The 27997-nt window shown below is 42.1% G+C and overlaps 1 protein-coding gene and 1 pseudogene across 2 annotated transcripts; one reads left to right on the top strand and one right to left on the bottom strand.

Annotated features, from left to right (window-relative positions):
* Positions 1-266: 266 nt before the first annotated feature.
* Positions 267-26266, bottom strand: STEEP1 (STING1 ER exit protein 1). Of its 2 annotated transcripts, XM_055337634.1 has the most exons (8): positions 26071-26266; positions 23148-23265; positions 9125-9217; positions 8017-8058; positions 5299-5437; positions 4666-4755; positions 3982-4074; positions 267-2791 (listed from the first exon to the last, which is right to left on the bottom strand). In XM_055337634.1, exons 1-8 carry the CDS (start codon positions 26192-26194, stop codon positions 2729-2731), a joined length of 762 nt encoding a protein of 253 aa, XP_055193609.1. In that variant the 5' UTR covers positions 26195-26266; the 3' UTR covers positions 267-2728. The 2 variants fall into 2 exon arrangements, with proteins under 2 accessions (XP_055193609.1, XP_055193610.1); XM_055337635.1 differs by lacking the exon at positions 9125-9217.
* Positions 2124-2239, top strand: LOC129519012 (small nucleolar RNA U3; annotated as a pseudogene).
* Positions 26267-27997: the final 1731 nt, after the last annotated feature.

Consider the following 27997-nt stretch of genomic DNA (forward strand, 5'->3'; position numbering starts at 1 on the left):
TTCAATTCCTCTTATGCAGTAGAATTACACTTTCAAATGTCACCATTATTACAGTGGAAAATTTTTACATTTTACTCTTTCATTACAGTTGACAATCTGCAAAAACAAACACAAAATAAAGCAGGCTAAGACTCTCCAAAATTTCAATATGGCTCTTTATAGTAACAGTAAAACACTGTATTTGCTGCTAATATCCTATAAGAAAATAGAGACTAGAGAAACCATGTCATATCATTTTAGTAAGTATTTCAATATGAAAGAAAACATTGAAGAGCACATGTTTATTTGGTGCTAATGACACACTGATTTACAGTCTTAAAGATGAAACAAAATGCGTAATCTGAACCAGATGTCAAAATGGGTTTAGAGTGAGTAGCTAAGGACAAATAGTTCAGAAAATATGTGGAAAGGTAACGACACAACTGCTACAAGGAGACCTCTATGTGTCTTTATATCGCATTTTACTTGGTTTCTCAAAATGAAATTGCTATCCACTCTCAATAATAGATTTTTTTTTTTTTTAAATCCCGTAAGACGGCAGCCCGGGTGGCTCAGTAGTTTAGTGCCACCTTCAGCCCAGGGTGTGATCCTGGAGACCCAGGCTCGAGTCCCACGTTGGGCTCCCTGCATGGGGCCTGCTTCTCCCTCTGCCCGTGTCTCTGCCCCCCCCTCTCTCTCTGTGTCTCTGATGAATAAATAAATAAAATATTTTTTAAAAATCCCATAAGAATAGCAATTTAGCCTAGTTCTGTAGTCAGATTTCTGGCTTGATCACTTCCTGGCTAGGGGATCTTGGGAAATTTACACTCTTAGAGCCTCAGATACTCATTTATAAAATGAAAATGAGAACAGTTAGATCTGTCTCATAGTACTGTCATCTTGTTTAAGATAATACCCATAAAGCACTTTCCGTAGCACGTGAAACATAGTAAATACCCACTAGAAAGTATTATCATCAGTAAACTACTACTATTTTTTATTATAAGTACTAATAAAATTATCACCCTTCAAATCTAAAAACAAACAAAACAGGTTTAGTGAACTATGAGCATGATAATAGCAATGTTAGGAGGTTGTGATGACAAAATAGAATTCTGGATTTCTAGAATTTTGGATTTCAGAGACACTGGACATGGCAGCCAAGCTGTAGTCACAGGAGTTTGTAACTAAAGTGGTGTGAAGGTAAAGGTCACTGTTTAGGGGTGAGGTTAAGGAATTGTTAGGAGATATGGTTGGCTCTCCATATAATGTCAAAGTATCTTTCTGAATGAGGATAGGAAATGAGATGGAGAGGAAGACTTGGTTGCAAAGACCTCACTGGATGCAGGGGAATAACTTGGGAAGATGGTAACACAGCCCCACCCAGGATTTCCCAGGATCCCTGACGCCCTTCTTTCTCCCAGTTCTCGCTAGCTCACATCTACCCCCCTACGCTAAATGAGGAAGTCAGGGAAAAATGCCCAATTATTTCCCAACAGCACCTCACATATAGGTCCTGGGCGACTGCTAAGTGGAGAATACAAGGAGGTTAAAATCCTCTTCCAGCTGCAGCAGCTTGCAATAAAGTAAACAGATAAAAACATGTATGTAACACTACATATTGCTATCTCTAACTGCATGATGTTAATTTTTTTATCTTTACAAGATTGTATTTATTTGAGAGAGAGAGAGAGAGAACACGAGCGGTGGGGAGGGGCCAAGGAAGAGGTAGAAGCAGGCTCCCTGCTGAGCAGAGAGCCCAACTTGGGGCTCACTCCTCAGGATCATGACCTGAGCTAAAGGCAGATGCTTATCCGACTGAGCCACCCAGGCATCCCTAAATATTTAAATATACAACACTCCTCTACAAATAGCAAATGTGAAATACCAGACAGCCAGTAGATACACTCACTACTCTCAGTATTGGTTCTTACTGTCTCTCTCCTATACCCATGTACGGAAGCAGTACTCTTCTGAGCTGCTCACTGGGATGGTACTTACTTCGGTGGCTTACTGAGACCCTGTTTTCATTTACGATCTGAGCTGCTCTCCCCCACCCCTCATTCCAATTGGGCTGTTCCTTAAGTATGAAGTCTGATAAGGAGTAAGTCACCTATTGCTTTAACACTTGAAATAGAGGAAGCAAGGCTATGCTTTCAGGGATCATTTCTGTAGTTTGTTACCAGGGAAGTTTTTCTGAACATGAAGTGAAGGAAGCTTTATGTAGATTCTGGCTTTTTGTAGATTTTTTTCTGACAGCAGAGAGATTCAAACCATAGCCAATTCCTGCCAGTCTAAGAATAGAGTCACTTAAAAGAATCAGAATTGCTGCAACTTTAAATATAATCCATGATACTTTTCTCTGTGGCACATCATAATGCTTTTTTCAAACATCTTTAAACGTTATATTAACTGTGAAGAAGGAAGGAGAATGGCTACTTTAGAAACTAGAGACACTCGAGCACTGATGTATTCATAGAGTTTCTACATAGCTGAAGAAGTGTGCATGAAACAGACAAAAAATAGTACAGAAGGCCTATATACAGAAAGATTTAGAAAACCCATCTCTAGAAAGCAGGTCAGATAGACTCAAAGACCTCACCGAAGGTAGGAGGAATCAGTGGGAAGCAATGTAAAGCCTTCTGCTGGGGCAAAAAGGTGGGCACCAGTCCATGGAGTCGAGACAAAGTTCTTTTTCCTCCTTATCTAAATGCTTGCCACCAGTTGGGGTTGAGAGAAAGGTCCTGATTCACTTGAACTGGTTGTCAATCAAGGTCCCCTTCATTTTTGCTTTCTTGGCTTCTAGTTCAGCCTGGAAAGGAAGACAAGTATATGCCCCAGTAGATGACACAAAATTCTTACTTTCCTTCCTTATTCTAACTGCCCAAACACTATCCTTTGGGTGCATTTAGTACAGAAACTTGGAACGGTGGTTGTCAAATCATCATGAATCTCTAGCAACTGCTTTCCAACCTGATATAATAGTCCACACCGAAAATGATGGGGTATGCATGGGGAGATGGAGTAAGTACGAAAGGCTGTGGTCAGAGGTGATCAGTGTGGGGCCCCTACACACCCCAGGTCCCTCAACGGGCTGAGGAAATCAGTATTGCGGTATACCAGTATCCCACTCCTGGATGAACAGGAAGAGAAACACGGTTCTAGAACAGTGTTACTTCAGGTTGTACAGTCCCTGAACTGTTTGTTACTGGCTCATGCAAGATATGTAAAATCGAGAGTCAGCACTTATAAACTTCTATAGTAATTTGACAGAGCAATAATAAAATAAAATAATAGGAGTAATTGAGGCAAATTCCTTTTTACTGCACTTTATAAATGACAGATCTATTCTTGACAGATTGGAAATTTAAAAAAAGAGGAAAGCCCTGGTCCTTCATCTCAGAAAATCTGATAAGCGCTGCTCTAGACCACCATGGCAAGGTAATGTAGCTCCCAAGACCCACCACCACTGTCACCAAAAAATCCTCCACAGTCATTCTAGAATGAACTGGTCCACCCTTGAGGCACCAATGCAGTGATGTCTGATTTTAAAGAAATATTATAAGCACATCATCATCAAGAAAACACAACTTGCAGGCACCATCAAACATAAGTGCACATGCTCTACGATGAGCCTGTGAACGGCACAGAAACTTGGGGTGGTACCTGGGCTTTAAACAGCAATGAAGGCCCCGTCCTGGTAATGCCAATGTAGCACTACTGTATGCCCTCACATCGGAAGAGTGTCCATGAAGCCCGATCTTGAACTCCTGACCTTGGACCACAGGCAGCAGATTAAAGTATCATTCTGGTCAGGGCTAGCTAACGAGTATTGTAACTTAGGGCCTGAACCCTGTGCTCACTAGAGCAGGGTACACCAACAGTTGGAGTCCAGGTGGCAGCCAACTACACCAGTAACCCCCGATAGACTTCCTCCAGGATTTGCCTGGCTGTTGGAGGGCCTTTCAGGCTAAGACATCCTTGCTGCCCCACGCCACTCACCAGCTCTTGCAGCCGCCTTTTGCTCATGCCTTTGCGCTCCAGCTGTTTTTCAATCACCTTGGCATTCTGTGCATACGAGTCGGCAACTTCTCTCTGGGGGGAGAAAAAGAAGCACCCCTGAGCTGGCAGTACTGATGAGTAACAGAGACTGCAAGTAGCCATTTATACTACTCGGGTCTCAAAATTATTACTGAAATGGCCTCTGTTCCCTTTAAACTCTTCAGCTTTTCAATAATCTAAGAGAGCTCAGGTTTCAGCCAAAAGCATTTGAAAAAGAACAGATAACATCTCTCTGTAAACCTCATTATACTTAAGTACCATAAAAGTAATTGCTACCACTGCTGAGGAGAGCCTTGTAAACCACTCAAGCTGGACTGAAAGGGACCTGAAACTGCTGAGTCCGATAGGTTTCAAACTGAAGAGGGATGAGAGATTTGCCCTCTGAAAGCATCTCAGAACACAGTATGAAAATACTAGTCCAACTCCCTGGTTGGCATTTTACAGATGTCCTTGAGATCTAGGCAAACAGGACCTGGCCCGGTGTCCTCTAGTCTCTTCCCAGCCGAGTGAGGCCTATGAGCAAAGTTTCTAATTATTCTGCCGCTTGAATGGGCTGGTTTTAGAATCCCCTTCCCTTCCAGGTCCTCCCCCCAACCCAGCTTCCTTGAGAACAGAAGCACTCACAGCCTCAATTTCCTCTTCTTCCTCATCAATGGTAGACACCGTGACGGAGCTGAACTTGCCCATGTCTTTCGTCCGTTTGGTCATCATCACCTGGAGTCACAGGAGGAAGAATCAGTCTCACTCTCTGCAAGAGGCTCTGTGAGCCATGCACGCGTGCATGCATGTAGTGTGTGCATGGCAACGAGGATGCACATGCCTGACTACAGTGGGAGAAGGCTGGGGGGGCGACACACCTCTCTGGGACAGACTGGTCTATCTAAAAGGGCCAATGTTTTTTTTTTCCTATTTGGATTATATTTTTCTAACATTTGCCATCAAGGCTTTTAAGAGCATACTTAAAAATGAGCCTGATTCTTTCATCTTAACCATCCACACTGAAAAAACAAGATATTTCAAAGAAAATCAATGTGAATCAAAACCATACAATTTCTAATGTTACTCATGGGACAGCTATAAGAAAAAGAAAAGAACACATAATGGATGTTACATTGAACATCTGCTTACACATAAAAATGTCATTCTCTTAATTAAGAATTCATCCATAAAGGGCACTTTCTCATTATAATCTTATTTAAAAATGTAGGGCAATCTGTAGATTTGTGGCTATATTAACCAGTCTCCTTCAATAATTACCTTCTTAGGAGGCTCTTGTTTCTGAGTATAGATATTCGTTTTGCCAAAACCCTGGCCAAACTTGACCACTGCTCCATCCACAATGAAGGTCACGGGGGCATTCTTCGGCTGGGACTGATAGAAGAGTGGCAGTCCACACCTGCAAAGAGCAGAGTGTGAATCTCTGGGAAGTTCAGAATACAAATCTCCAAAACATGGATTCACAAAGTGAATCTACTTCATAAGAATCACTGAGGAATCACTTTAACAAGTAAGAATTTGTTAAAATTGCTGCTCAGATTCTCAGGTCCCTCCCTCAGAAGATCCTGATTCAGCAAATCTGGGAGCTGAGGCCTGGGAATCTGTCATTTTCCTCAGCATCTCAAGTGATTCTTATCATTGGACAAGCTTGGGAAATGCTAGTTCCTGCTACTGGTTGCTTACAAGTTAAAACTGCTGCCATTCTGGGGCACCTGGATGGTCTGGTTGGGACAGCATGTGACTCTGGATTGTGGGGTTGTGAGTTCGAGCCCCATGTTGGGTGGAGAGATTACTTAAAAAAATATTTTAAAATAATATAAGCTTCTAAAAATATATATTTAAAAAACTGCTGGAGTGCCTGGGTGGTACATCCAATCCTTGGCTCAGGTTATGATCTCAGGGTCATGGGATCGGGCTCCATGTCAGGCTCCACATTCAACAAGGAGTCTGCTTGGGCTCCTCTCTCTTGCTCTAATAAGTAGATATACCTTTAGGGAAAAAAAAACTGCTGCCATTCTTCCAAGAAGTAACTGGTGTAAAGGTTTTGTCTAGTTTTGTTTGGGATTTTAGTGTCAAGAGGGAGTGTAAATGCCCCACTGCAGTGGTCAGCAAACTAATCTGTGGAGTAATTGTCGTCATACTTTCTTTGGTTGGTCAGTTTTATTATACTTTGTCGGGTACAGGAGGTAGACTCATTAGACATGATAAAATGGAGGGGGGGTGAGGTGCCTGGATGGTTCAGTGGGTGGAGTGACTCTTGATCTTAGAGTTGTGAACTCGAGCCCCATGTTGGGTGCACACATTACTTAATAAACAAAATCTTTAAAAAAAAAGACATAAAAGTAAGTAAACAACTCTAGTGTGGCTGGGAACTAAAAGGCCTTCTTAGCCATTTCCATGCCTTGATTCTCCTAGCCTGAGCCTTCTGTAAGCCAAGATGTAACTATCGTTCCATCAACAAGATTAAATTTACTGTGGTTTTAGTATTCTCACTATTAATAGCCTAAAGCTCAAAATGTATATATAGCTTTAAAGAAGAGTCTCAAAAAAAATAAATAAATAAATAAAGAAGAGTCTCTAAAGCTCTTGGGTCTGTGGTCCTATAATAGGCTTTATAAATAAATCTGGATTACATTACACTATGTTCCATTCACCATATGACCCAGCAATTCCACCCCAAGAGAAAATGCATATCCCCACCAAGATTTATACTGGAATGTTCATAGCAGCTTTTTTTAGAATAGTTCCAAACTGTTAACAACTCAAATGCTCTTCTATGGGTGAAAAGTGTAACTAGCACCATAGAATACTACTCAGCTATAAAGAAGAACAAACTATTAATAAACGTAACAACTTGGGGGCACCTGGGTGGCTCAAGTAGTAAAGCATCTGCCTTCAGCTCAGGCCATGATCTCGGGGTCCTAGGACGGAGCCTAGCTCAGGCTCCTTACTCAGCAGAGAATCTGCTTCTGTCCTTTTCTCCTCCTCACTACTGTGCATTCTCTCTCTCAAATAAATAAAATCTTTTTTAAAAATGTAACAACTTGGATGAAACCCAGAAGCATTATGCTGAGTGAAAAACAGCAATGTAAAAGATACATATTGTATGTAATAGAACACATGTTGCAGAATTCAGGAAACATTCTTAGAAAAGGCAAAATCATAGTTGTAGAAGGCAGATCAGTGGCTGCCAGAGAGGGGGAAAGAAGGGGACTGACTGCAAAGGGCACATAGGGGACTGGAAACGTCCTGTAGGACAGGCGGTGGCAGTGGTAGTGTTACAGGACTGCATACTTCTGTCAAAACTTATCAGGTTGTATGCTTAAGAAGGGCAAATTTTGGGGGCACCTGGCTGACTCCATCGGTATAGCATATGACACTGGGTCTCGAGGTTGTGAGTTCAAGCCCTACACTGGGCATAGAGATTATTTAAGAAAAAAAGAAGAAGGGTGGGTCGCCTGGGTGGCTCAGTGGTTGAGCACCTGCCTTTGGCCCAGGGCGTGATCCTGGGGACCCGGGGTCAAGTCCTGCATCGGGCTCCCTGCATAGAGCCTGCTTCTCCCTCTACCTATGCCTCTCTCTCTCTCTCTCTCTCTCTCTCTCTCTCTCCTTGTGTCTCTTATGAATGAATGAATGAATGAATAAAATAAATACATAAATAAATAAATAAATAAATAAATAAATAAATAAATAAAATCTTTAAAAAAAGAAGGGCAAATTTTATCATATATAAATTATATCTCCATTTTAAAAATGACACTATGTTAAAAAAAATTTCTGTAACCAGCTGGTCAGAGATGTGATTTTGACTAGTCTGTCCAAGGAGCATATTGGTATTTGTGAAGTTGAAGTTCAAAGGCAGTTGAGATTATAAGGATAAAGATACAACAGAGAATTGTATCCACATAATTCTTTTCCAAACACATTACTGTCTCTACTTTCTTATGCTTGGAAAAACCCACGTTGTTAAACACTTACTTTGCACACTTCTTCCTGTACTGTCGTTCAATCCCTTCAGGCCTGTACAGAAAATGGAATAAAAAAAAACAGATATGAACAAATCTCATAACCTACCTATCCTCACTACCTCATTTCTTCATATGCTAAAAGGGCCTTTCAAAAGTTTGCATTTCTTAGATCAACCAGTTAGTTAAACCTGTTATTAATTTTAAAACATTCCTGCCTCCCACGCATTTCCTGAGCCCCTAATATGGGTCAAGCATCATCCTGACACAGGAGGGGAGGAGCAGGAGCTATAGTCATAGCAGCGGGCAGGGTCATGGTGATAAGAATAACAACGATGATAATACTAGCAATCACATATAGAGCTTCTACTATGTGCCAGAAGCTGTGCCCAAGTATATATATATCAAGTCAGTTAAGTCCTATAACAACCCTGTGACCACTCCCATTTTATAGATGAAGGCTCCTAAGCACAAACCAATCACATGATTTGTCCCAGGTCAGAATAGGTTGAATTCAAGCTGAGGCCGGCAAGCTCAAGAGCCCTTAAGGCTGCCTTCAGTAAGCAACTCTTCCACCCACCCAGATGCTTAACAGAAACCTGGACTCATCTTTGATTATTCTCTTTCCCTCATTTCCCACACCCAGTCCATCAGCAAATCCTGTGGATTTTATCTCCAAAAAGATCTCAAACCTGTCTGCTTTGCTTCACTTCCAGCCACTATTTTCACCCAGGCCACCAGTAGTTCTTCCTTGGACGACTGTCACAGCTTCCAGACTGGTCTCACTTCCCCTCCCCTTATTTGTTTCAATTTTTTAATAGGTAAAACGTATAGGGACACCTGGGTGGCTCAGCGGTTAGGCGTCTGCCTTTGGTCCAGGGTGTGATCCTGGGGTCCCAGGATCAAGTCCCACATTGGACTCCCTGCATGGAGCCTGTTTCTCCCTCTGTCTAGGTCTCTGCCTCTCTCTGTGTGCCTCTCATGAATAAATAAATAAAATCTCAAAAATAAATAAATAAATAAAATCTTTTAAAAATTTTAAAAAATAAAACTTATACATAGTACATTAAAAAAAGAGTATAAAGAAAAGTAAATACCCTCCCCGCCCACCCTTCACCCACCTAGGGGTGGGTGCCTCTCTTCCCTGGAGGCGAATACTCTTTCTGGTTTCTTCTGTTCCTCCCAGAGACAGTTGATGATACAAGCAAAGAATCCTTATTGATATATAAAGAAAATATACTTTATTTCTTTTCCTTTTTAGACAAATGTTGCATACCTTATATTGTTCTCTACTTTAACTTTTATAAATTTATTTTTTATTGGTGTTCAATTTGCCAACATATAGAATAATACCCAGTGCTCATCCCATCAAGTGCCCCCCTCAGTGCCTGTCACCCGATCACACCCACCCCACGCCCACCTCCCCTTCCACCACCCCTAGTTCGTTTCCCAGAGTTAGGAGTCTCTCATGTTCTGTCTCCCTTTCTGATATATTTCCCACTCATTTTTTCTCCTTTCCCCTTTATTCCCTTTCACTATTTTTTATATTCCCCAAATGAATGAGACCATATGTTTGTCCTTCTCCGATTGACTTATTGTTCTCTACTTCTTTATTTACTTAAAAATGTGTCCTGGTTAGAAAATATTTATGTGACCCTTCCTTACCAATTGACACAGGAGGTGCCTCATTCTTCATAAGGGCTGCATTGTATTCCTTTGTGTGGATGAACTGAAATGTCTTTTCACCTGTTGGATAAATTCCTAGAAGTGTATCCACTTTAAATTCTGATAAATACTGCCAAATGACTCTCTAGGGAAGCTGAACCGATTTACATTCCCACCACCAATGTGAGAGTTCCTGTTTTACTCCAGTCTCACCAACACAGTATGTTATTAAAATGCATGACTGCCAATATGGCACGTGAAAACTATGCTCTCATATTTGCATTTCTTATTTTAAGAAGTGAAGTTAGGCATCTTTTCATATATTTTATAGGCATTTGTGTTTTCTTTTTGGGGGTGAACTATCAGTTTCTATCTTTCGCCTTTTGAGTTGCCTTTTTACTTTAAGGAGACTTTCAAATATTGACGGGCCATATAAATATTTCTTCCTCAGTTTGACATTTGTCTTTGACTAGCCCCCACCATGTGGAAATTTTAGAATTTTGTGCAGTCAAATCAATAGTATGTGCATGCGAGCATGTGTGTGATATTCATTTAGGCCTTCCCTATTCTAAATTCATAGCTAACATACAAACTTTAACTGCTATTCTAGAATCTGCCTCCACTACTGTTTCATTCCAAACCATTCTTTAAACAGATGCAAGAGTGGCTTCCTAAGACACCTAGAATAAAATCCAGACTCCTTACCATGGCCTACCAGGCACCAACTGAGCATGTAATTGGTCCCCCTTCCCCGTTTTATCTCACAGATGCCCTCTTTACCTTCCTATGAACTAGCCACACCAGGCTTCTGTTCTTTGAACAAACAAGTGGTTTCCTACCTCTGACCTTTCACATATACTCTTCTCTCTTTCTGGAATGCTCTTCTCACTTCTTTCCAATTCTCATTTTTGAGGTCTCAGTTCGAATACCACCTAGTCATAGAGACCTTCTCTGACCAACTTTTCAAAGAGATTTTCATGAGATTCTCTGTATGAGCCCTTTGTTTCACTCACAGGACTTCCCATAATCATAATTACTTTATTTTTCTGTTATCCCACTGGACTGTAAGGTCCATGGGATCAGAGATTAGCAGAGATCATGCCTGTCTAACTACTCTATCCCCAGAGCAAAGTACTAGAAAGAAAACAGACATGCAATAAACATTGGTTTATAGAATTCAGTTTAGTGAGGAAAATTAAATGGAGGTAAGTTTTTTTTAGAAGACTTTATTTATAAAAAAATTTTTTTAATAATAAATAAATAAATAAACACTATTTATTCATGAGAGACACAGAGAGAGAGGCAGAGACACAGGCAGAGGGAGAAGCAGGCTTCATGCAGGGAGTCCGATGTGGGACTCAGTCCCAGGACCCCGGGATCATGACCTGAGCCAAAGGCAGATGCTCAACCACTGAGCCACCCAGGCATCCCTGGAGGTAAGTTCTTAAATAGAAAAATGTAATACTGTGTAATGGGAACACAGAGGTGGAAGCACCAAGCCTATGTGAAGCAGTCATGGAAGGCTTCATGAGGAGGTGACTGAAAGTCAACAGTCCTGGGCAGTGGGTGGCTCAGTCAGTTCAGCATCTGCCTTCAGCTTTGGTCATGATCCCAGGGTCCTGGGATCAAGCATCCGGCTCCCTGCTCACCGAGGAGCCTACTTCTCCCTCTCCCTCTACCCCTTCCCCCTGCTTGTGTGTGTGCTCTCTCTCAAATGGATAAAATCTTAAAAAAAAAAGAGAAAGAAAGAAAGCCAACAGTCCTGATAGAAACTAATATTTTAAGCAGTGGGACTACTATGTGCAAAGCCAAAACAGCACAGCATATTTAGGGAGTTACAAATAGTCTAATGTTATTAGGACTTTAAAAAATCAAGAGAGTATTACTAGTCTGACAGACATAAAAAGATGTGTAAGATTATACTACGAATGACAGTATGGCAACAAATTAGGTAAGCTAGACGAAATGGACAAACTCCTGGAACAATAGAATAACCCAAACTACCAAAAGTCACTGGAAAAGGAACAGAAAATCTGAATAGACTATCCCATGTAAAGAGATTTAATTAGTAATCAAAAAACTGCACAAAGAAAAGCCCAGGACAAGTGGCTTCACTGGTGAAATCTACTAAAAGTTCAAAGAATTAATATCAACGCTTCACAAACTTTTCAAAAGAGGAGGAAACACTTCCCAGCTCATTGTAGAAAGCCAGTATTATTCTGATAGGAAAATCAGACAAAGGTTGGGGATCCTTAGGTGGCTCAGCAGTTTAGCGTCTGCCTTCGGCCCAGGGTGTGCTCCTGGAGTCCCGGGATCGAGTCCCACATCAGGCTCCCTGCATGGAGCCTGCTTCTCCCTCTGCCTGTGTCTCTGCCTCTCTTTCTGTGTCTCTCGTGAATAAATAAAATCTTTATTAAAAAATCAGACAAAGGTACACCACCAACAACAAACTATAGAGACTGATATTGCTTAAGAATACACAGGCAAGGGATGCCTGGGTGGCTCAGCAATTAAGTACCTGCCTTTGGCTCAGGGTGTGATTCTGGAGTCCCAGGATCAAGTCCCACATCAGGCTTCCTGCATGGAGTCTGCTTCTCCCTCTGCCTATGTCCCTGCCTCTCCCTATCTGTGTGTCTCTCATGAATAAATAAATAAAATCTTAAAAAAAAAAGAATACACAGGAAAAAGTCCACAAAAAAAAACAAAAAATACTAGCAAACTGAATCCAGCAGCATATAAAAAAGATTATAGAACATAACCAAGTAGAATTTATCCCATGAATGCAAAATTGGTGCAACATATAAAAAATTAATCAAAACAACACACAGTTGTTTTGTAATAGAACAAAAGAAAAAAAAAACAAATGATCATCTCAATAAACACCAAAGAAAAGCATGTGACAAAATTCAAAACCCTTTTAAAATACTAGGAATGGAAGGGAACTTCCTCTACCTGATAAAGGGCATCTATGAAAAACCCACAGTTACTAACACTTACATAAACTAATACCATACCTAATAGTGAAAGAGTGAAAGCTTTTCCCCTAAGATCAGGAACAAGACAAGGATACTCACTCTCAACATTTCTATTCAACATTGTATGAGAAGTTCTAGCCAAGGCAACTAGGTAAAAAAAAAAAAGGCATCCAGACTGGAAGGGAAAAAAATAAAAACCATCTCTATTTGTAGATGACATGAACTTACATATAGAAACCCTACAGGGACGCCTGGGTGGCTCAGCAGTTGGGCACCTGCCCCTGGCTCAGGGTGTGATCTGCGGTCTCAGGATCGAGTCCCATGTCAGGCTCCCTGCATGGAGCCTGCTTCTCTCTCTGCCTGTGTCTCTGCCTCTCTCTCTCTCTCTGTGTGTCTCTATGAATAAATAAATAAATAAATAAATAAATCTAAAAAATAAAAGAAAAAAAAGAAACCCTACAGAACACACAAACATACATACAATTAGCACTAATAAACAAGTTTAGCAAGGTTGCAGGTTACAAAATCAATATATATAAAAATTAATGGTAGTACTATATACTAAAAATGAACAATAAAAAATAAAGTTAAAACAATTCCAGTTACAATAGCATCAAAAAGAATAAAATACTTAGGAAAAATTTAACAAAATAAGTGCAAGATTTGTGCACTATGAAACATTGCTGAAAGAAATTAAAGAACACCCAAGTAAATGGAATGATATCCCATGTCTGTGGATTGAAGACTTAACATTATTAAGATGGCTATACTCCTTAAATGAATCTATAGCTTCACTACAATCCCTATCAAAATACAAGCTGTTTTTTTTTTTTCCAGAAACTGACAAGCTGATCCTAAACTTCTCATGTAATTGCAAGGAATCTAGAATAGCCAAAACAATCTTGAACAAGTACAAAGTTTGAGGACTCACATTTGCTGATTTCAAAACCACAAAAGCCACAGTAATCAAGACAAGGTGGTACTGACATAAATATAGAGCAATGGAATGGAACTGAGAGTTTACAATAAATCCATACATATATGGTTAATTTATTTTTAACAAGGGTACCAAGACTATTCAAAGGAGAAAGGACAGGCTTTCAATAAATGATACTGGAACAACTGGATATCCACATGTACAAGGATGAATTTATTAGATCCTTACTTCACATCATCTAAAGAAATTAACTCAAAAAAAGTTTAACTAGGGGATCCCTGGGTGGCTCAGTGGTTTAGTGCCTGCCTTCGGCCCAGGGCGTGATCCTGGAGTCCTGGGATCGAGTTCCACATCAGGCTCCCTGCATGGAGCCTGCTTCTCCTTCTGCCTATGTCTCTGCCTCTCTCTGTGTCTCTCATGAATAAATAAATAAAATGTTTTTAAAAAAAGTTTAACTCAAAATGGATGAAAGACTTAAACTAAGAATTAAAACTATAAAACCTGGAATGCCTGGGTGGCTCAGGAGGTTGAGCATCTGCCTTTGGCTCAGGGCGTGATCGAGTCCCACATCGGGCTACCTGTGAGGAGCCTGCTTCTCTCTCTGCTTGTGTCTCTGCCTCTCTCTCTGTCTCTAATGAATAAATTAATAAAATCTTTTTTAAAAACCCTATAAAACTCTTACAAGAAAATGTAGGCATATACCCTCAAGACTTTGAATTAGGCAATGGTTTCTTAGATAACACTCCTAAAGCACAAGCAAAGACAAAAAAATAATAAATGGGACTTGATTAAATTAAGGACTTTTATGCGGGGATCCCTGGGTGGCTCAGTGGTTTGGTGCCTGCCTTTGGCCCAGGGTGCGATCCTGGAGTCCCGGGATCGAGTCCCACGTCGGGCTCCCGGCATGGAGCCTGCTTCTCCCTCCTCCTGTGTCTCTGCCTCTCTCTCTCTCTCTGTGTCTATCATGAATGAATGAATGAATGAATGAATGAATGAATAAATAAATAAATAAATCTTTAAAAATAAATAAAGACTTTTATGCTTCTAAGAATATTAGCAAAATATGATGAAAAGGGATTCCACAGAATGGAAGAAAATATTTGCAAATCATATTATCTGATACCAGGTTTGAATCCATAATATGTAAAGAATTCCTACAACTCAACAATTTAAAAGACAAATATGCCAATTAAAAAATGGGCAAATAGGGATCCCTGGGTGGTGCAGCGGTTTGGCGCCTGCCTTTGGCCCAGGGCGCGATCCTGGAGACCCGGGATCGAATCCCACGTCGGGCTCCCGGTGCATGGAGCCTGCTTCTCCCTCTGCCTGTGTCTCTGCCTCTCTCTCTCATTCTGTGTGACTATCATAAATAAATAAAAATTAAAAAAAAATTTAAAAAATGGGCAAATAATTTAAATAGACATGTTTCTAAGGAAGATATACAAATGGCCAAAAGGTACATGAGAAGATGCTCAAAAAAAAAAAAAAAAGATGCTTAACATTATTAGCCAGCAGGGAAATACAAATCAAAACCACAATGAGGGCAGCCCGGGTGTCTCAGCAGTTTAGTGCCACCTTTAGCCCAGGGCCTTATCCTGGAGACCTGGGATCGACTCCCATGTTGGGCTCCTTGCGTGGAGCCTGCTTCTCCCTCTGCCTGTGTCTCTGCCTCTCTCTCTCTGTGTCTCTCATGAATAAATAAATAAAATCTTTAAAAGAAAATCACCATGAGATACTACTTCATTGTGGTACCCTAGCTTCACACTAAGATAGCTATCATCAAAAAGATAACAATTATTGGTGAGAATGTAGAGAAATTGGAACCCTCATACATTACTGATGAGAATGCAATCACTTTTGAAAATATTATACAAGTTCTTCAAAAGGTTAAACACAGGGCAGCCCCGGTGGCTCAGCGGTTTAGCGCTGCCTTCAGTCCAGGGCGTGATCCTGGAGACCTGGTATCAAATCCCACGTTGGGCTCCCTGCATGGAGCCTGCTCCTCCCTCTGTCTCTCTGCCCTTCTTTCTTTCTCTCTTTCTCTTTCTCTCTCTCTCGTGAATAAATAAAATATTTTAAAAAAGGTTAAACAGGGATCCCTGGGTGGCGCAGCGGTTTGGCGCCTGCCTTTGGCCTAGGGCGCGATCCTGGAGACCCGGGATCGAATCCCACATCGGGCTCCCGGTGCATGGAGCCTGCTTCTCCCTCTGCCTGTGTCTCTGCCTCTCTCTCTCTCCCTCTCTCTCTCTCTCTCTCTCTCTCTCTGTGACTATCATAAATAAATAAAAATTAAAAAAAAAGTTTAAACATAGAGTTACCAAATGACCCAGTAATTCATAAGTATACACCCATGAGAACCAAAAACATGTTCCCACAAAATCCTGTACATGCTTACAGCAACATTACATTACCCATAATGGTAAAAAAAAAAAATCTAAAAATTTTAAAAAAAGGGAACAGTCCAGTGCCCATCAACTGATGAATGAATAAACATGTGATATGTTCATACAATGGAATGTCATTCAGCCACAAAAAAGAATAAAGTACTAAGTCGTATATCATGGATGAACCCTGAAAACATGCTAAATTAAAGATACTAGACACAAAAAGCTACAACATTTATGGTTCCTTTTTAGTCAAGTGTCTAGAATAGGCAAACAGATTAATGGTTGCCAGGGACTGGGTGAAGAGGAAATGGGGGAGTGAATATTAATAGGTACAAGGTCTGTTTTAGGGCAGTGATGAAAATGCTCTGGAATTGGTGATGATAGTTGCACAACCTTGTGAATATACTAAAACCACTGAATTGTACACTTTAAAATGGTAAATTTTATGATATATGACTTACCCTTCAACTAAAAATACTAAATCTCTGAGGGTGGAGCTGAGACATTAGGACTTTTTAAAAACTACCCCAGATGGTACTAACACACCCAGGGTTGAGAGTCATTTCACAAAGGTGTATATGAAGAGTAGAATTGCTGAGGAATAGATTGTGTGCATCTTTAGCTACACAATAATGCCAAAGGACTTGCCAAAGTCACTGTAACTATTTATGGTCCTTCTACTACTGCAGAGACTCCTACCTGCTCTTTGACAACACATGGGTATTATTTTCCCAGCTGAGGGATAAAGAAACTGGGACCCGTAAAGGTTAAGTGACTTGCTCAAGGTCACAAAGTAGTGATGCTTGGAATAGAACTCCAAAGTCTGTGCTCTCCACTATCTTTAACATTCCGCCTCTCCACTTACAAGTATCGCTTATGTCAAATATGCAGTGACTCACTAACATCATGCAACTAGGGCCCTAGCACGATTTATGGTTCTGTGTAACTTCTGGTTCCTACTGGGACTCTAAATTCAACCTCAGCCTGAAGAGAGATTTACTATACAATGGACTTCTAGAATCCTGAAGTCAGCCAATCTCATAAGCTTAAGCTTTTAAAACACAGGATTTCAAATATAGGGGACTATATAATTCTCACTGAGTTAATCTTCAAATACCAATTCCAAATGGGATTTTGTCAAGTTTACAAAAATTTATCTATTCAAACTATGTGCCAAGAATCAAACAAGATATATGAAGGGTTTTGGAAGTATAAGGCAGGATTCTTGCTCTCAAAAAGTTCATCTTGGGCATCCCGGGTGGCTTAGTGGTTTAGCGCCACCTTCAGCCCAGGGCGTGATCATGGAGACCCAGGATCAAGTCCCACGTTGGGCTCCCTGCATGGAGCCTGCTTCTCCCTCTGCCTGTCTCTCTCTCTGTGTGTCTCTGTCTCTAATAAATAAACAAAATCTTTTTTAAAAAGTTCACCTTGATACCAAGATGCTAATGTAAGTGAGACTTGATATTTAGCTGATATAAGGAAGTGATTAATATGAGCTAGATCTCTGCACTAAATGACCTAAGTTTTCTTTCCTACCCTTAATCTCTAGGAATATGTGAGGGAGAGAAGGCCCAAAACAAAACATTCTCCTGGTTGTGGCAGTCTCTAAGATGGCCCCCAATATTCCCTGCACCCTGGTACTGATACCCTGCATAGTCCCCTTCCAAAACGAACAGAGCTGACCTGTAATACCAATAGGACACTGCAGAAATGATGGTGCATGACTTTTGAGTCTTAGTCACAAAATATATCATGGCTTCCACCTTGCTCTCTCTTGGATTACTCATCCTATGGGAGGCTAGCTGCCACTACACAAGGATATTCAAGTGGCCCTATGGAAGATCCTTGTGGTGAAGAACTGAGGTTAGCACTCAGCTGCCAACCATGTAAGTTCCACCTTGGAGGTGGAACCCCCAGCCCTAATCAAGACTTCAAAATGACCATACCCATGGTTGACCTTTTAATCAAGCCTCATGAAGAGACAGGAACCATCCAGCTAAACTGCTGTTGAATTGCTGACCCACAGAAACCATAGGAGGTGATAAATGTTGTTGTTTTTTTTAAAAAAAAAACACATCAAGGGGCACCTGGCTGGCTCATTTGATAGAGCAAATGACTCTTGATCTCAGGGTCGTGACTTTAAGCCCCACTTTGAGCATAGAGCTTACTTAAAAAAGAAAAAGAAAAAAAATCACGAAGTACCAGGAGATGAGGATGAATAGGCAGGCCAAGGTGAAATCATAGAGAGCCTTCAGACTTTTATTTTACCCTGCTAACCATTATTTCTAATAATGTACTCCACCATGACTCCTAAATGAAACTGGATAGGGGAAGGGGAGGAGTCCTTAAATGGTTGGGCTCGACTCTTCCCCAATCACAGCAGCTTTCCGCTTATGTATACTTCTGGACAAGCACTTCATTTGAAGAAAGGATTCATTGTCTAAAGATGTTTGAAAGCACTGCTGTAGGTGATGAAGAGTCACTAAAAGATTTGCAGCAGGAGACCGATGTAATGTGCATTTGAGACTACTCAGGCAGTAGACAACATACTGGAGGAGAACAAAATGAGAGGCAAAAAGACCAGATGAGAGGCCACTTCAACAGCCCAAGCAAGCAATGGTAGGTACTGGAATGATGACATTGCAGCGGGGCTAAACAGGAGGCAACCACAAGAGAGATTAGAAGGTAGAGTCAACAGGACATGGTGAGCGACTGGATGTGTGCATGGGATGGTGGGGTTGGGGAGGGATTAGACAAAAGGAGCACTGGTTTGCAGATTCCAGCTTGGGCCACTGCATGAATAGAGGTGTCATCACAGGAGGAGAAGGAAGGGAGATCCCTGGGTGGCTCAGTGGTTTGGCGCCTGCCTTTGGCCCAGGGTACGATCCTGGAGTCCCGGGATCGAGTCCCACATTGGGTTCCCTGCATGGAGCCTGCTTCTCCCTCTGCCTCTTTCTCTCTTTCTATCATGAATGAACAAATAAATCTTTAAAAAAAAAAGGAGAAGGAAGGAACTATGTTTGGCTGATAGTTAGAGACCTGTCTACAGTGGCTTCAACACAATGGTTTGTTCTCCTGTAAAAGACATCCAGAAGGGGGAGCACTCAGGGTTGTGAGATCAAGTCCTACATGGGCTCCATGAGGCATGGTGCCTCCTTGGGACACACTCTGTTTCTTAAAAAAAAAAAAAATTGTGGTTTATGGCAGTGACTGGGACCTAATAATGACAGTGATGGAGAAAGCTCTGCAATTCTGGTGGCCTTTCCTTCCTAGTTCCAGGATGGCTGCTGGTGTTCCAATTATGTCCATTTTCCCAAAAAGCAGGAAGGAATAAGAATAGAAGAGTAAAAACGCCTTTCCTCGGAAGCCCTACCTAACAACTTTGACTTCTATCCCTTTTACTTGGCAAAAGTTTAGTCACATTCAGAATCTTAAGGTTTTTTTTTTTTTTGGGGGGGGGGGCGCTGGAATATATATCCTAACTTTGCAGACACCAGTATATAGGTGGGTATAAAAGAAGAGTGTCACAGTGGTACCAGGGCAGCTAAACTGCAGTATTTCCCATATTAGAGAAATGATGAGCTTGGCCTTAGTCATGTTGGATCTGAGATAGAACATCAGGTGAAGAGGCAGAGAAAACAGATCTACAGTTCTGGGTACGGGAGAGAAATGTAGGCAGATCTAGATTTTATGAGTCATCAGCATATAAGTGTAACTGATGCCATGAAAGATCATGAGAACGTCCAAGGAGAGTATAAAGAGAGAGGGGATAAAATCAAGGTCAAAGCCCTGGGAAATATCAACATTTAATGGGCTCACAGAAGAATCCAGAAGACTGAGAAAGCCAAAAAATTGGGAGAATCTCAAGAGCAGCTTCACAGAAATCAAGGAAGGAGAGCATCAGAGAAGGCATGATACAGAGATACAGACAGAAAAGCACTGGGTTTACAACCATGGGACTGGTGGATGGGAAAGAGGGCTGGGGGAACAAGAGTGTCAAAAGAGAAGAACTTTTAAAAAAAGAAGAGAGGAACTTCAGAATGGAAGACTTGGAGGTGGACAGTGATAGGCTCCAGGGCATATGTACTCTTTTTTTTTTTTTAAAGTAGGTTCCACGCATGGAGCCCAACGTGGAGCTCAAACTCATGACCCTGAGACCAAGACCTGCGCCAAGATCAAGAGTCGGGCATTCAACTGACTAAGCCACCCAGGCGTCCCTTGGCTCCAGGGCATATGGTGGGCAGACTGCTTCATGTTCAGCAACAGTGCTCTCAAATACAGCAGGCTAAAGAGGAAGAGCAGGCTGAAATTCCACCCTGGCCAGCAGGGAATGCACTAGAGTGGGCCACTGGAAAGACTGCTCATGATTAGAGCAGGAACTATGTCAACTAAAGGGGAAGCTAACCCTGCCTTGTTGGTAAATTCGAAGAACTCTCTGGCCAGGGGCACCTGGGTGGCTCAGTGGTTGAGCATCTGCCTTTGGCTCAGGTTGTGATCCCGGGGTCCTGGGATCAAGTCCCGCATCAGGCTCCCTGTGGAGAGCCTGCTTCTCCCTCTGCTTATGTCTCTGCCTCTCTCATGAATAAATACATAAATCTTTAAAAAGAAAAAACTCTCTGGCCCAACAGAGTCACTTGGCCAGAGGCCACAAGCCTGGGCAATACCTAAGGCTCAGTCCCAAAGCTGGCTCACTTCTAGGACCAAGTTGGTTGGATTCCAGGGTTCCTACTTCAGCTTAAGGCCACTCAGTTTTCTGGCTTAGAGGTGAGGGCACCTACCTTTCAGTGCCACAGGGACCTGTGGCCTGGCTGCATTGTTAGATCAGTTTCTGTATTTTTTTAAACATTTTATTTATTTATTTATTTATTTATTTATTTATTTATTTATTTATGAGAGAGAGTATGTGTGCATGCAGAAGCAGGGGGAGGGACAGAGAAGCAGACTCCCCCCTGAGCAGGGATCCTGATGCAGGGCTCAATCCCAGGACCCTGAGATCATGACCAGAGCTGAAGGCAGATGCTCAACCAACTAAGCCACCAAGGTGCCCTTAGATCAGTTTCTGTATTAAGTGAATAATATACATCCATTCAATATATGCTAATACTGTTACACATTACTATAATTATGATATACATATTAAATGCATAATATCTTAGTGATCTTAAAGACAGTGTACAATTTTCAAAATCAGAAAACTAAGTAAGGGTTAATGAAGGGAGAAAAAACACAAGACAACAGGTTTTAGATTGAACATCTTACTTGTAAACTTCCTATATATCATAATGAAGGGATGAAGGGTTTCCCCATGTATCCCAAAGGATATTCCTTTGTAGATCTCATCAAATTTTATGATCTGGTTGTATTATCAGCCTAAAGTTGTATCTTGTATATAACCAACTTTCTCTTCAGTTGCACAATTCTAGAAGCCCGGTTGTCAAAATGGTGCTCAAGGCCTGATTTGCTATTGAATGTCACCTAGCGGTACTTCTGATTCTTTTCTTTAGTATGGGTTGACAAGAGTTTGGTTTCTTAACATAGTACCATGTCAGCCTGTTGCTTTTCCCAGCTCAATAGTAGAATACAAGCTCCATACAGGCAGGGTTCTTTGCTTGTTTACTGGTTGTACTGGGTTGGATGGTATCCCTTATAGCCATGTCCTTCCAGGAACCTCAGAATGTGACCTTATTTGGAAAGAGGGTCGTTGCAGATATAATTAGTTATGATGAGGTCATGAAGATAGGCAGAATGTGCCCTTAATCCACTGTGAGTGGTGTCCCTATAAAAAGAAGAGAAGAAAAACAGAAACAGGGAGAAGGCCAAGTGATGATACAGAGACCTTAATGTTGCATCTACAAAAGCCAAGAAATGCCAAGGACTGCTGGCAACCACCAGAACTAGGAAGGGTCAAGGAAGGATCCTTCCCTAAAACCTTCAGAGAGACCATGGGCCTGACAACACCTTCATTTCAGACTTCTAGCCTCCAGAAACGTGAGATGATTTCTGTTGTTTTAAGCCACCTAGTTTGTGGTACTTTGTTACAGGGGCCCTACCAAACGAATCCACTGGCACATCGTAGGCTTCTAGGACAGTACCTGGCACAGAGAAGGAGCTCAGGAAATGAAATGTACATGAGGGAATGTATGGACTTTTTAATTCCCTACAACCGACTTCTCTGTGGCATCAGGCACCAGCTGGTGACCACCCTCCCCAGAAATACGCACTTCCTGATACTCTCTCTTCCCGTTTCCCACATGGCCAGGTTTCAAGTACTCTGCCTGCTTTTTTAAATGCCAACGTTTCCCAGGACTGTATCTTCAGTCCACTCTCTTCTTGCTCCATTCTCCACATAATGTTAGGCCTTTCCAGGTTTCAATTCCTTATCTCAACCAAGGACTCCCAAATCTAAAACAGATCTAGACATGTCAGTTCCCTGCTTAAGAGAGATGTCTCTCACTGGCAGGTAAGGTCCAAACTCATCTACTTTGGCATTTCACTCTGTCCCCACCTCTGGATGCATGAACCCCTTCCTATAAAGTAACCTGGGCTATAGTCACCAAGGACCATTCAAATTTCCCAAGCACACCATAAGTGCTCCTTTCAATGCTTCCATATTCCCTCCATCTGGGATGCTCCTCAGCCCCCTTCATCTCCTTAGTGAGATCCTAGTTCAAGGCCAAACTCAAATGCCATCATCTTTTGGTGCCTTTCCTGACCACCACTCAGGAGAATGACCCACTCCCATCTGTTCTCCTGTAGCTTTCTGCTCACCACACCAGCACTTTATCATATCACAACAGGTGGCCAGTCCCCCCACAGAGCCATGGGCTCTTTAATGGTAAAGGCAGCACCTTATTCATCTCCACAGAGGCAGTCCCTAGCTGAGTACCTGGCACATGGCATGCTCCAAGAGATCACAGGCTGAATAAACTCATTCTACTTGGAAAAAAAAAAACCACCAAATTACAGCGCTCAAATAGCAATAGAATCACATCACAACAGCATTTCAACAGAGCACAGCAAAGGTACTGCTGCATTAACAGAAGGTAGAGAGCTAATACAAACATCGAAGGGCTGGGCCCTTAAGGAAGACCTGGTTAGCACGAGGTAGGGTACTTATATTCTGCACAACCTGACCAAAACACATCAAGGAAATCCTAGACAGAGGGCATCGACCTCTTACCTCCGAAGATACATGGTCTCCTCATCTTCTGTGTTACAAAACTTGTGGGCATGTTTGGCAGCATCAATCACACGGGACCGATCCCGGGGCCTCATGGGCAATTTCTCTAACTGACAGTCTGAAGAAATGGAGAAAGATTCGGTCACTAGAGCCACTGAAAAATACCCTGGGGCAGTTGCAAGTGTTCAGTGGGGCCCTCGGCACTGTAACTTTTTACTAAAATTACTGTGCTTGTTGAAGCCTATTATTCAATTTCCCAACTGAAAATAATTTGGTGTCAGAAGATCTGGAGCTCTGTGACCATCTTGGTGATCCTTGGCAAATTACTTCCTTTTGTTTTTTTTTTCCTTAAAGGATAATAAGTAGGTAACAATATCTCAAAAATCCTTTCCAGCACTGCAAGTTTGCTATGAGTGTTTCTGTGATTGTGGTACGCTTAGTTTGTGTTCTAATGCCTGAGAACCAGACAATCAAGCATCCGGAAATCCCTAAGAGGAAAGCATTGGGAAAAGTGGTTAAGTGCTTAGAAAAGGAGAAAGAGAGGGTCAGTGACGTGCTACATGTGGTATGCAAATAACCCCAACCAACTCGAAGAGTGTCAACCTGAAAACAATAAAAACATACAGGAAATAAATGAGGAGCATTTAAAAAGCAGATGGAAATTGATATAATGCAAATTAAGTACCCACAGGGTTACAGGGAAGTCAAGTGATCACAGTGATTTGAGATTAATAGAGAAGGAGGGGGAGTTAGAGAGCACCAGGCAGTTCCCATGTTCATTAATCTTCACAATGACCTGCTGCAGTAGACATTTTGTATTCCTAATTTAGAAATGAGAGAATTCGGACACCTGGGTGGCTCAGTGGGCTAAGCATCTGCCTTCGGCTCAGGTTATGATCCCAGGGTCCTGGGATTGAGCCCAGGCATCAGGCTCCCCGCTGAGCTTCTCCCTCTCCCTCTCCCTCTGCCTGCTGCTCCCCCACCCCCCACCGCCGCTTGTGCTCTCTCAGTCTCTGTCAAATAAATAAATTTCTAAAAAGAGATTTATTTTTAAAAAAATAGAAATGAGCGTATTGAGGCTTCCTTGCCACACATTTACTAAAAACACCAAGAATTCAGGTTCAACTCTAGGTAATCAAAAGAGAACTCATTTACACAACAAAGATGCGAGGGCACTCTCCATACCAGGTGCAGTGTACCAGGTGCAGTTCAAACACGGTGCTGGGGATTCAGCAAAGGACAAAGCAAAGTTCCTGCCCTGATGAAGTTTACATTCTAGTGGAAGAGGCAGAAAATTTAACGACAAGAATTATATAACATGACCTTGGATAATGATAAGTGCTAATAAAAAAATTAGCAGGATATTAAAGAGGATGGACAGCAATCCCAGAGAGTGATAAGTGCTACCAAGAAAAATCAGGCAGGGTAAGAGAACAAAGAGTAACAAGGGTGCCATTTTAGATAGTCAGGGAAGAGCTTTCTAAGGAAAGGACAATTCAGCAGGGACCTGAATGAAATAAGGAAGCACCAAGGGAAGAGGTTCAAGGCAGGAAAAAATACCAATCCCAAAGGCCCTCAGGGTAGAACATTTTGACACAATGAAGAAAAATCAAGAAGGCTACTGTAACTGGAGTGCAGTGAGCCAGAAGAGTGTTAGGAGGTGAGTCGGAGAGGTAGCTGAGAATCTGATCATGCAGCGTCTAGGTATGGACTTTGGTTTTACAGGAAGACACCAGTTTGGAACAGGATTCTGGTTGTGGTGTGGAAAACAGACCACTAGAGACAAAGAGTGGAGAGTAAGAGACTGTGGCAATTCCAGGTGAGGGACAATGGTGGCTTAGAGTAGAGTGGCAGAAATGGAAGTGGTAAGTAGTAGTCAGATTCTGGATAGATTTTCAAGGAAGTACTGGCAAAATGTGTGGATGGATTGGATGTGTGTAAGGTAAGAGAGAGAAGTCATGATTGATTCTGAGATCCTGGTGAATAGTGGTACCACTGACTGCACTAGGGTGGAACAGTGGAGAGCTGGACTTAGGAGATCATGAAGTCGATTTGAACACGATCGCTTTAAGAGACCCATTAGACATCCAAGTGAAGACATGGAATAGGCAGCTGGAGTTTGATAGGGAGTACAGATTGCGAAGAGGTGAAAGGACTGAGCCCTAGGACATTGCAATGCCTAAAAATCAGAGTCAGAAAAGGAGCTAGATAGTGACCAGAGGCAAAATCTTGCCCTCTTGTAGGAGGAAAATCAAGAGAGTGGAGTCTTGGAAACAAATGAAAAAAAAATGTTTTAAGAAGGCTGGAACCATCATCTCTATCAAATGACAATGAAAAGAGGACTAAAATGAGCATTGATAATTGACCACTGAGGCTACTAACAGTAGGTTACTGACCTTGACAAATATGGTTTAGATGGTGAGTGGGGAAGGGAAGCCTGCCTGAAGTGAGGTAAACAGGGAATGAGAAGTGAGGATGCAGAGACAGCCAATACAGGCAACTCTTTTTAGAAATGTTGCTGTAAAAGAAGCAATGAAATGGGGTAACAGCTGGACAAGGATGTAGGATCAAGGGAGGGTTTTATTCTCGTTTAAGATAAGAGCTATGACAGCATCTCAGCATCCAGCAGAAAAGTTACAAAGGATCTGAAGGCGGTATGGGAGGAAAGGAAAATAAACGGTTTCTTTTTTCTGCAGAAGGAATTTAGTTTTGAGGGGAGTCTGGATACATTCACAAGGTTAAACAGAAAAACAGAATAGCTGCCCCGGAGTGGGGGCAGGGATGTATAGCGAGGATTTCGGCGGAGCAGGAAAGCCCACCAATCTTTAGAGACGCGCCTCCCAGATCCCAGCCAGAGAAAATCCACCCTCGAGACCCCGAAGTTTGGCTTCTTGCAGACGCCCTCGGGTTCCCGACTACTCACCCAGCACCAGGACCATCTGGCCACACAAGCAGTAGTAGACGTGGAGGGGCTTCTCGCCGTCGTCATACTCCTCCCGGTCCCTGGTGTCAGAGCACACTACCGACCGGGATACTACTTTAGGCATAGTTCGGGGGAGAAGCCCAAAAACTCAATGCCAAAAAATTGTGGTCGCGCAGAAATGACGGCAGAGCCACGCGTCGAGCCCTTTCCCAGCCGCAACGCTGGTCACGTGTCAGTAGGAGTCCGGTGGACTTCCGGGCAGTACCATTAGGCCGGGATGTGCGGGGGGGTCCTCAGCCTCTCAGAACCTCCTTTGCTTTGGCCCGAGTTAGCTGGGACTGCTTTACTTGGGACGCCCTTAGTACTACTTCAATTATTCACGTGTATTTCTGTACACGTACGTATATGCAGATACATAAAACCAGGTAGAACAAAGAACTGCATTTACACGTTATAGGCATAATACACGTTTTAGGTGTGCCTCTAAATATGATTTTGATTTTAATGGCTGTATTCTGGATGAGTCCCTAATGAAGTAGAGGTATTTTTAAACTTGAGGTAAAATTCATATAACATGAAGTTCATCCTTAAAAGGGTATAATGCCATGGTTTTTAGTATATTCACAAAGTTGTGGGACCATCACCGCTATCTAATTCTAGAACATTGGGCAGCCCTGGTGGCTCGCGGTTGAGCGTCTGCCTTCCGCCCAGGGTGCGATCCCGGGGTTCCGGGATCGAGTCCGGTGTGCGGCTCCCTGTATGGAGCCTGCTTCTCCCTCTGCCTGTGTCTCTCTTTGTGTCTTTCATGAATAAGTAAATAAAATCTTTTAAAAAAAATTCCAGAACGTTTTCATCATCCCCAAAGAAATCCCATATAGTTAGCAGTCACTCCCCACTTTTTCCCAGCCCCTGGCAATCACTAATCTACTTTTCATCTCTATGGAGTTGCCTCTTCTGGACATTTCATTCGAATGAAATCATATAGAATGTGCCATTTGGTGTCTGGCTTCTTAGCATAATGTTTTCAAGGTTTGTCCATGTTGTAGTGTGAATGGGTAAAAAAAAATTAGTAATGAATCAATAAAAAGGAACTTCATTCTTTTTCATGGTTATCCCACATTTTGCTTATTTTTTAAGATTTTATTATTATTTATTTATTCATGAGACACAGAGAGGTAGAGACACAGGCAGAGGGAGAAGCAGGCTCTTTACAGGGAGCCCGATGTGGGACTCGAGCCTGGGGCTCCATGATCAGGCCCTGAGCTGAAGGTGGCGCTAAACCGCTGAGCCACCCAGGCTGCCCCCACATTTTGTTTCTTCGCCAGTTAATGGACATTTGGGCTGTTCCCACTTTTTGGATATAATGATCAATGCTACTGTGAACATCAGTGGACAAGTTTTTGTGAGGGCATATGTTGTTAGTTCTCTCTGTTGCATACTTAGGAGTGGAATTGCTGGGTTATGTGGTAACTTTGTTTGACGTTTTGAGGAACTGCCAAGAATGTTTTCCAAAGCACCTCTACCATTTCACATCCCCACCAGAATATATATGGGGGAGAGGTCTGATTTCTTTACAGTCTCACCAATAATTATTTTTGTCTTTTTGATCATAACCATTCTGGTGAGTGTGAAGTGATATCTCACTGTGGTTTTGATTTTCCTTTCCCTGCTGGCTCATGTTGAGCACCTTTTCACATGCTGATTGGTCACTTATGTATCTTTGGAGAAATGTCTATTCAAATTTTTTGCCCATTTCCAAATGGGCTGTCATTTTATTGTTGAATTGTAAGAGTTATATATTGTGAATACTAATTCATGTAAATGATTGGCAAACGGAGGCATGTTTGCCACAGCCATAAGTGGACATCTTCCACCCTTCCTTTCCCAACCCAGAAACTCCCAGAACATTCTTTGTGGAGGACATTGC

The sequence above is a fragment of the Nyctereutes procyonoides genome, unplaced genomic scaffold (assembly GCF_905146905.1).
Source record: "Nyctereutes procyonoides isolate TBG_1078 unplaced genomic scaffold, NYPRO_anot_genome, whole genome shotgun sequence".
Taxonomy (NCBI): domain Eukaryota; kingdom Metazoa; phylum Chordata; class Mammalia; order Carnivora; family Canidae; genus Nyctereutes; species Nyctereutes procyonoides.

Excerpts from the sequence above, each read along its gene's own strand:
- STEEP1 (XM_055337634.1), bottom strand. The coding sequence starts at position 26,194 with ATGCCTAAAGTAGTATCCCGGTCGGTAGTGTGCTCTGACACCAGGGAC. Across the intron at positions 23,266-26,070 it reads CCAGATGGTCCTGGTGCTGG|ACTGTCAGTTAGAGAAATTG; the intron begins GTGAGTAGTCGG and ends CCATTTCTTCAG. Across the intron at positions 5,438-8,016 it reads TACAGGAAGAAGTGTGCAAA|GTGTGGACTGCCACTCTTCT; the intron begins GTAAGTGTTTAA and ends TGCTCTTTGCAG.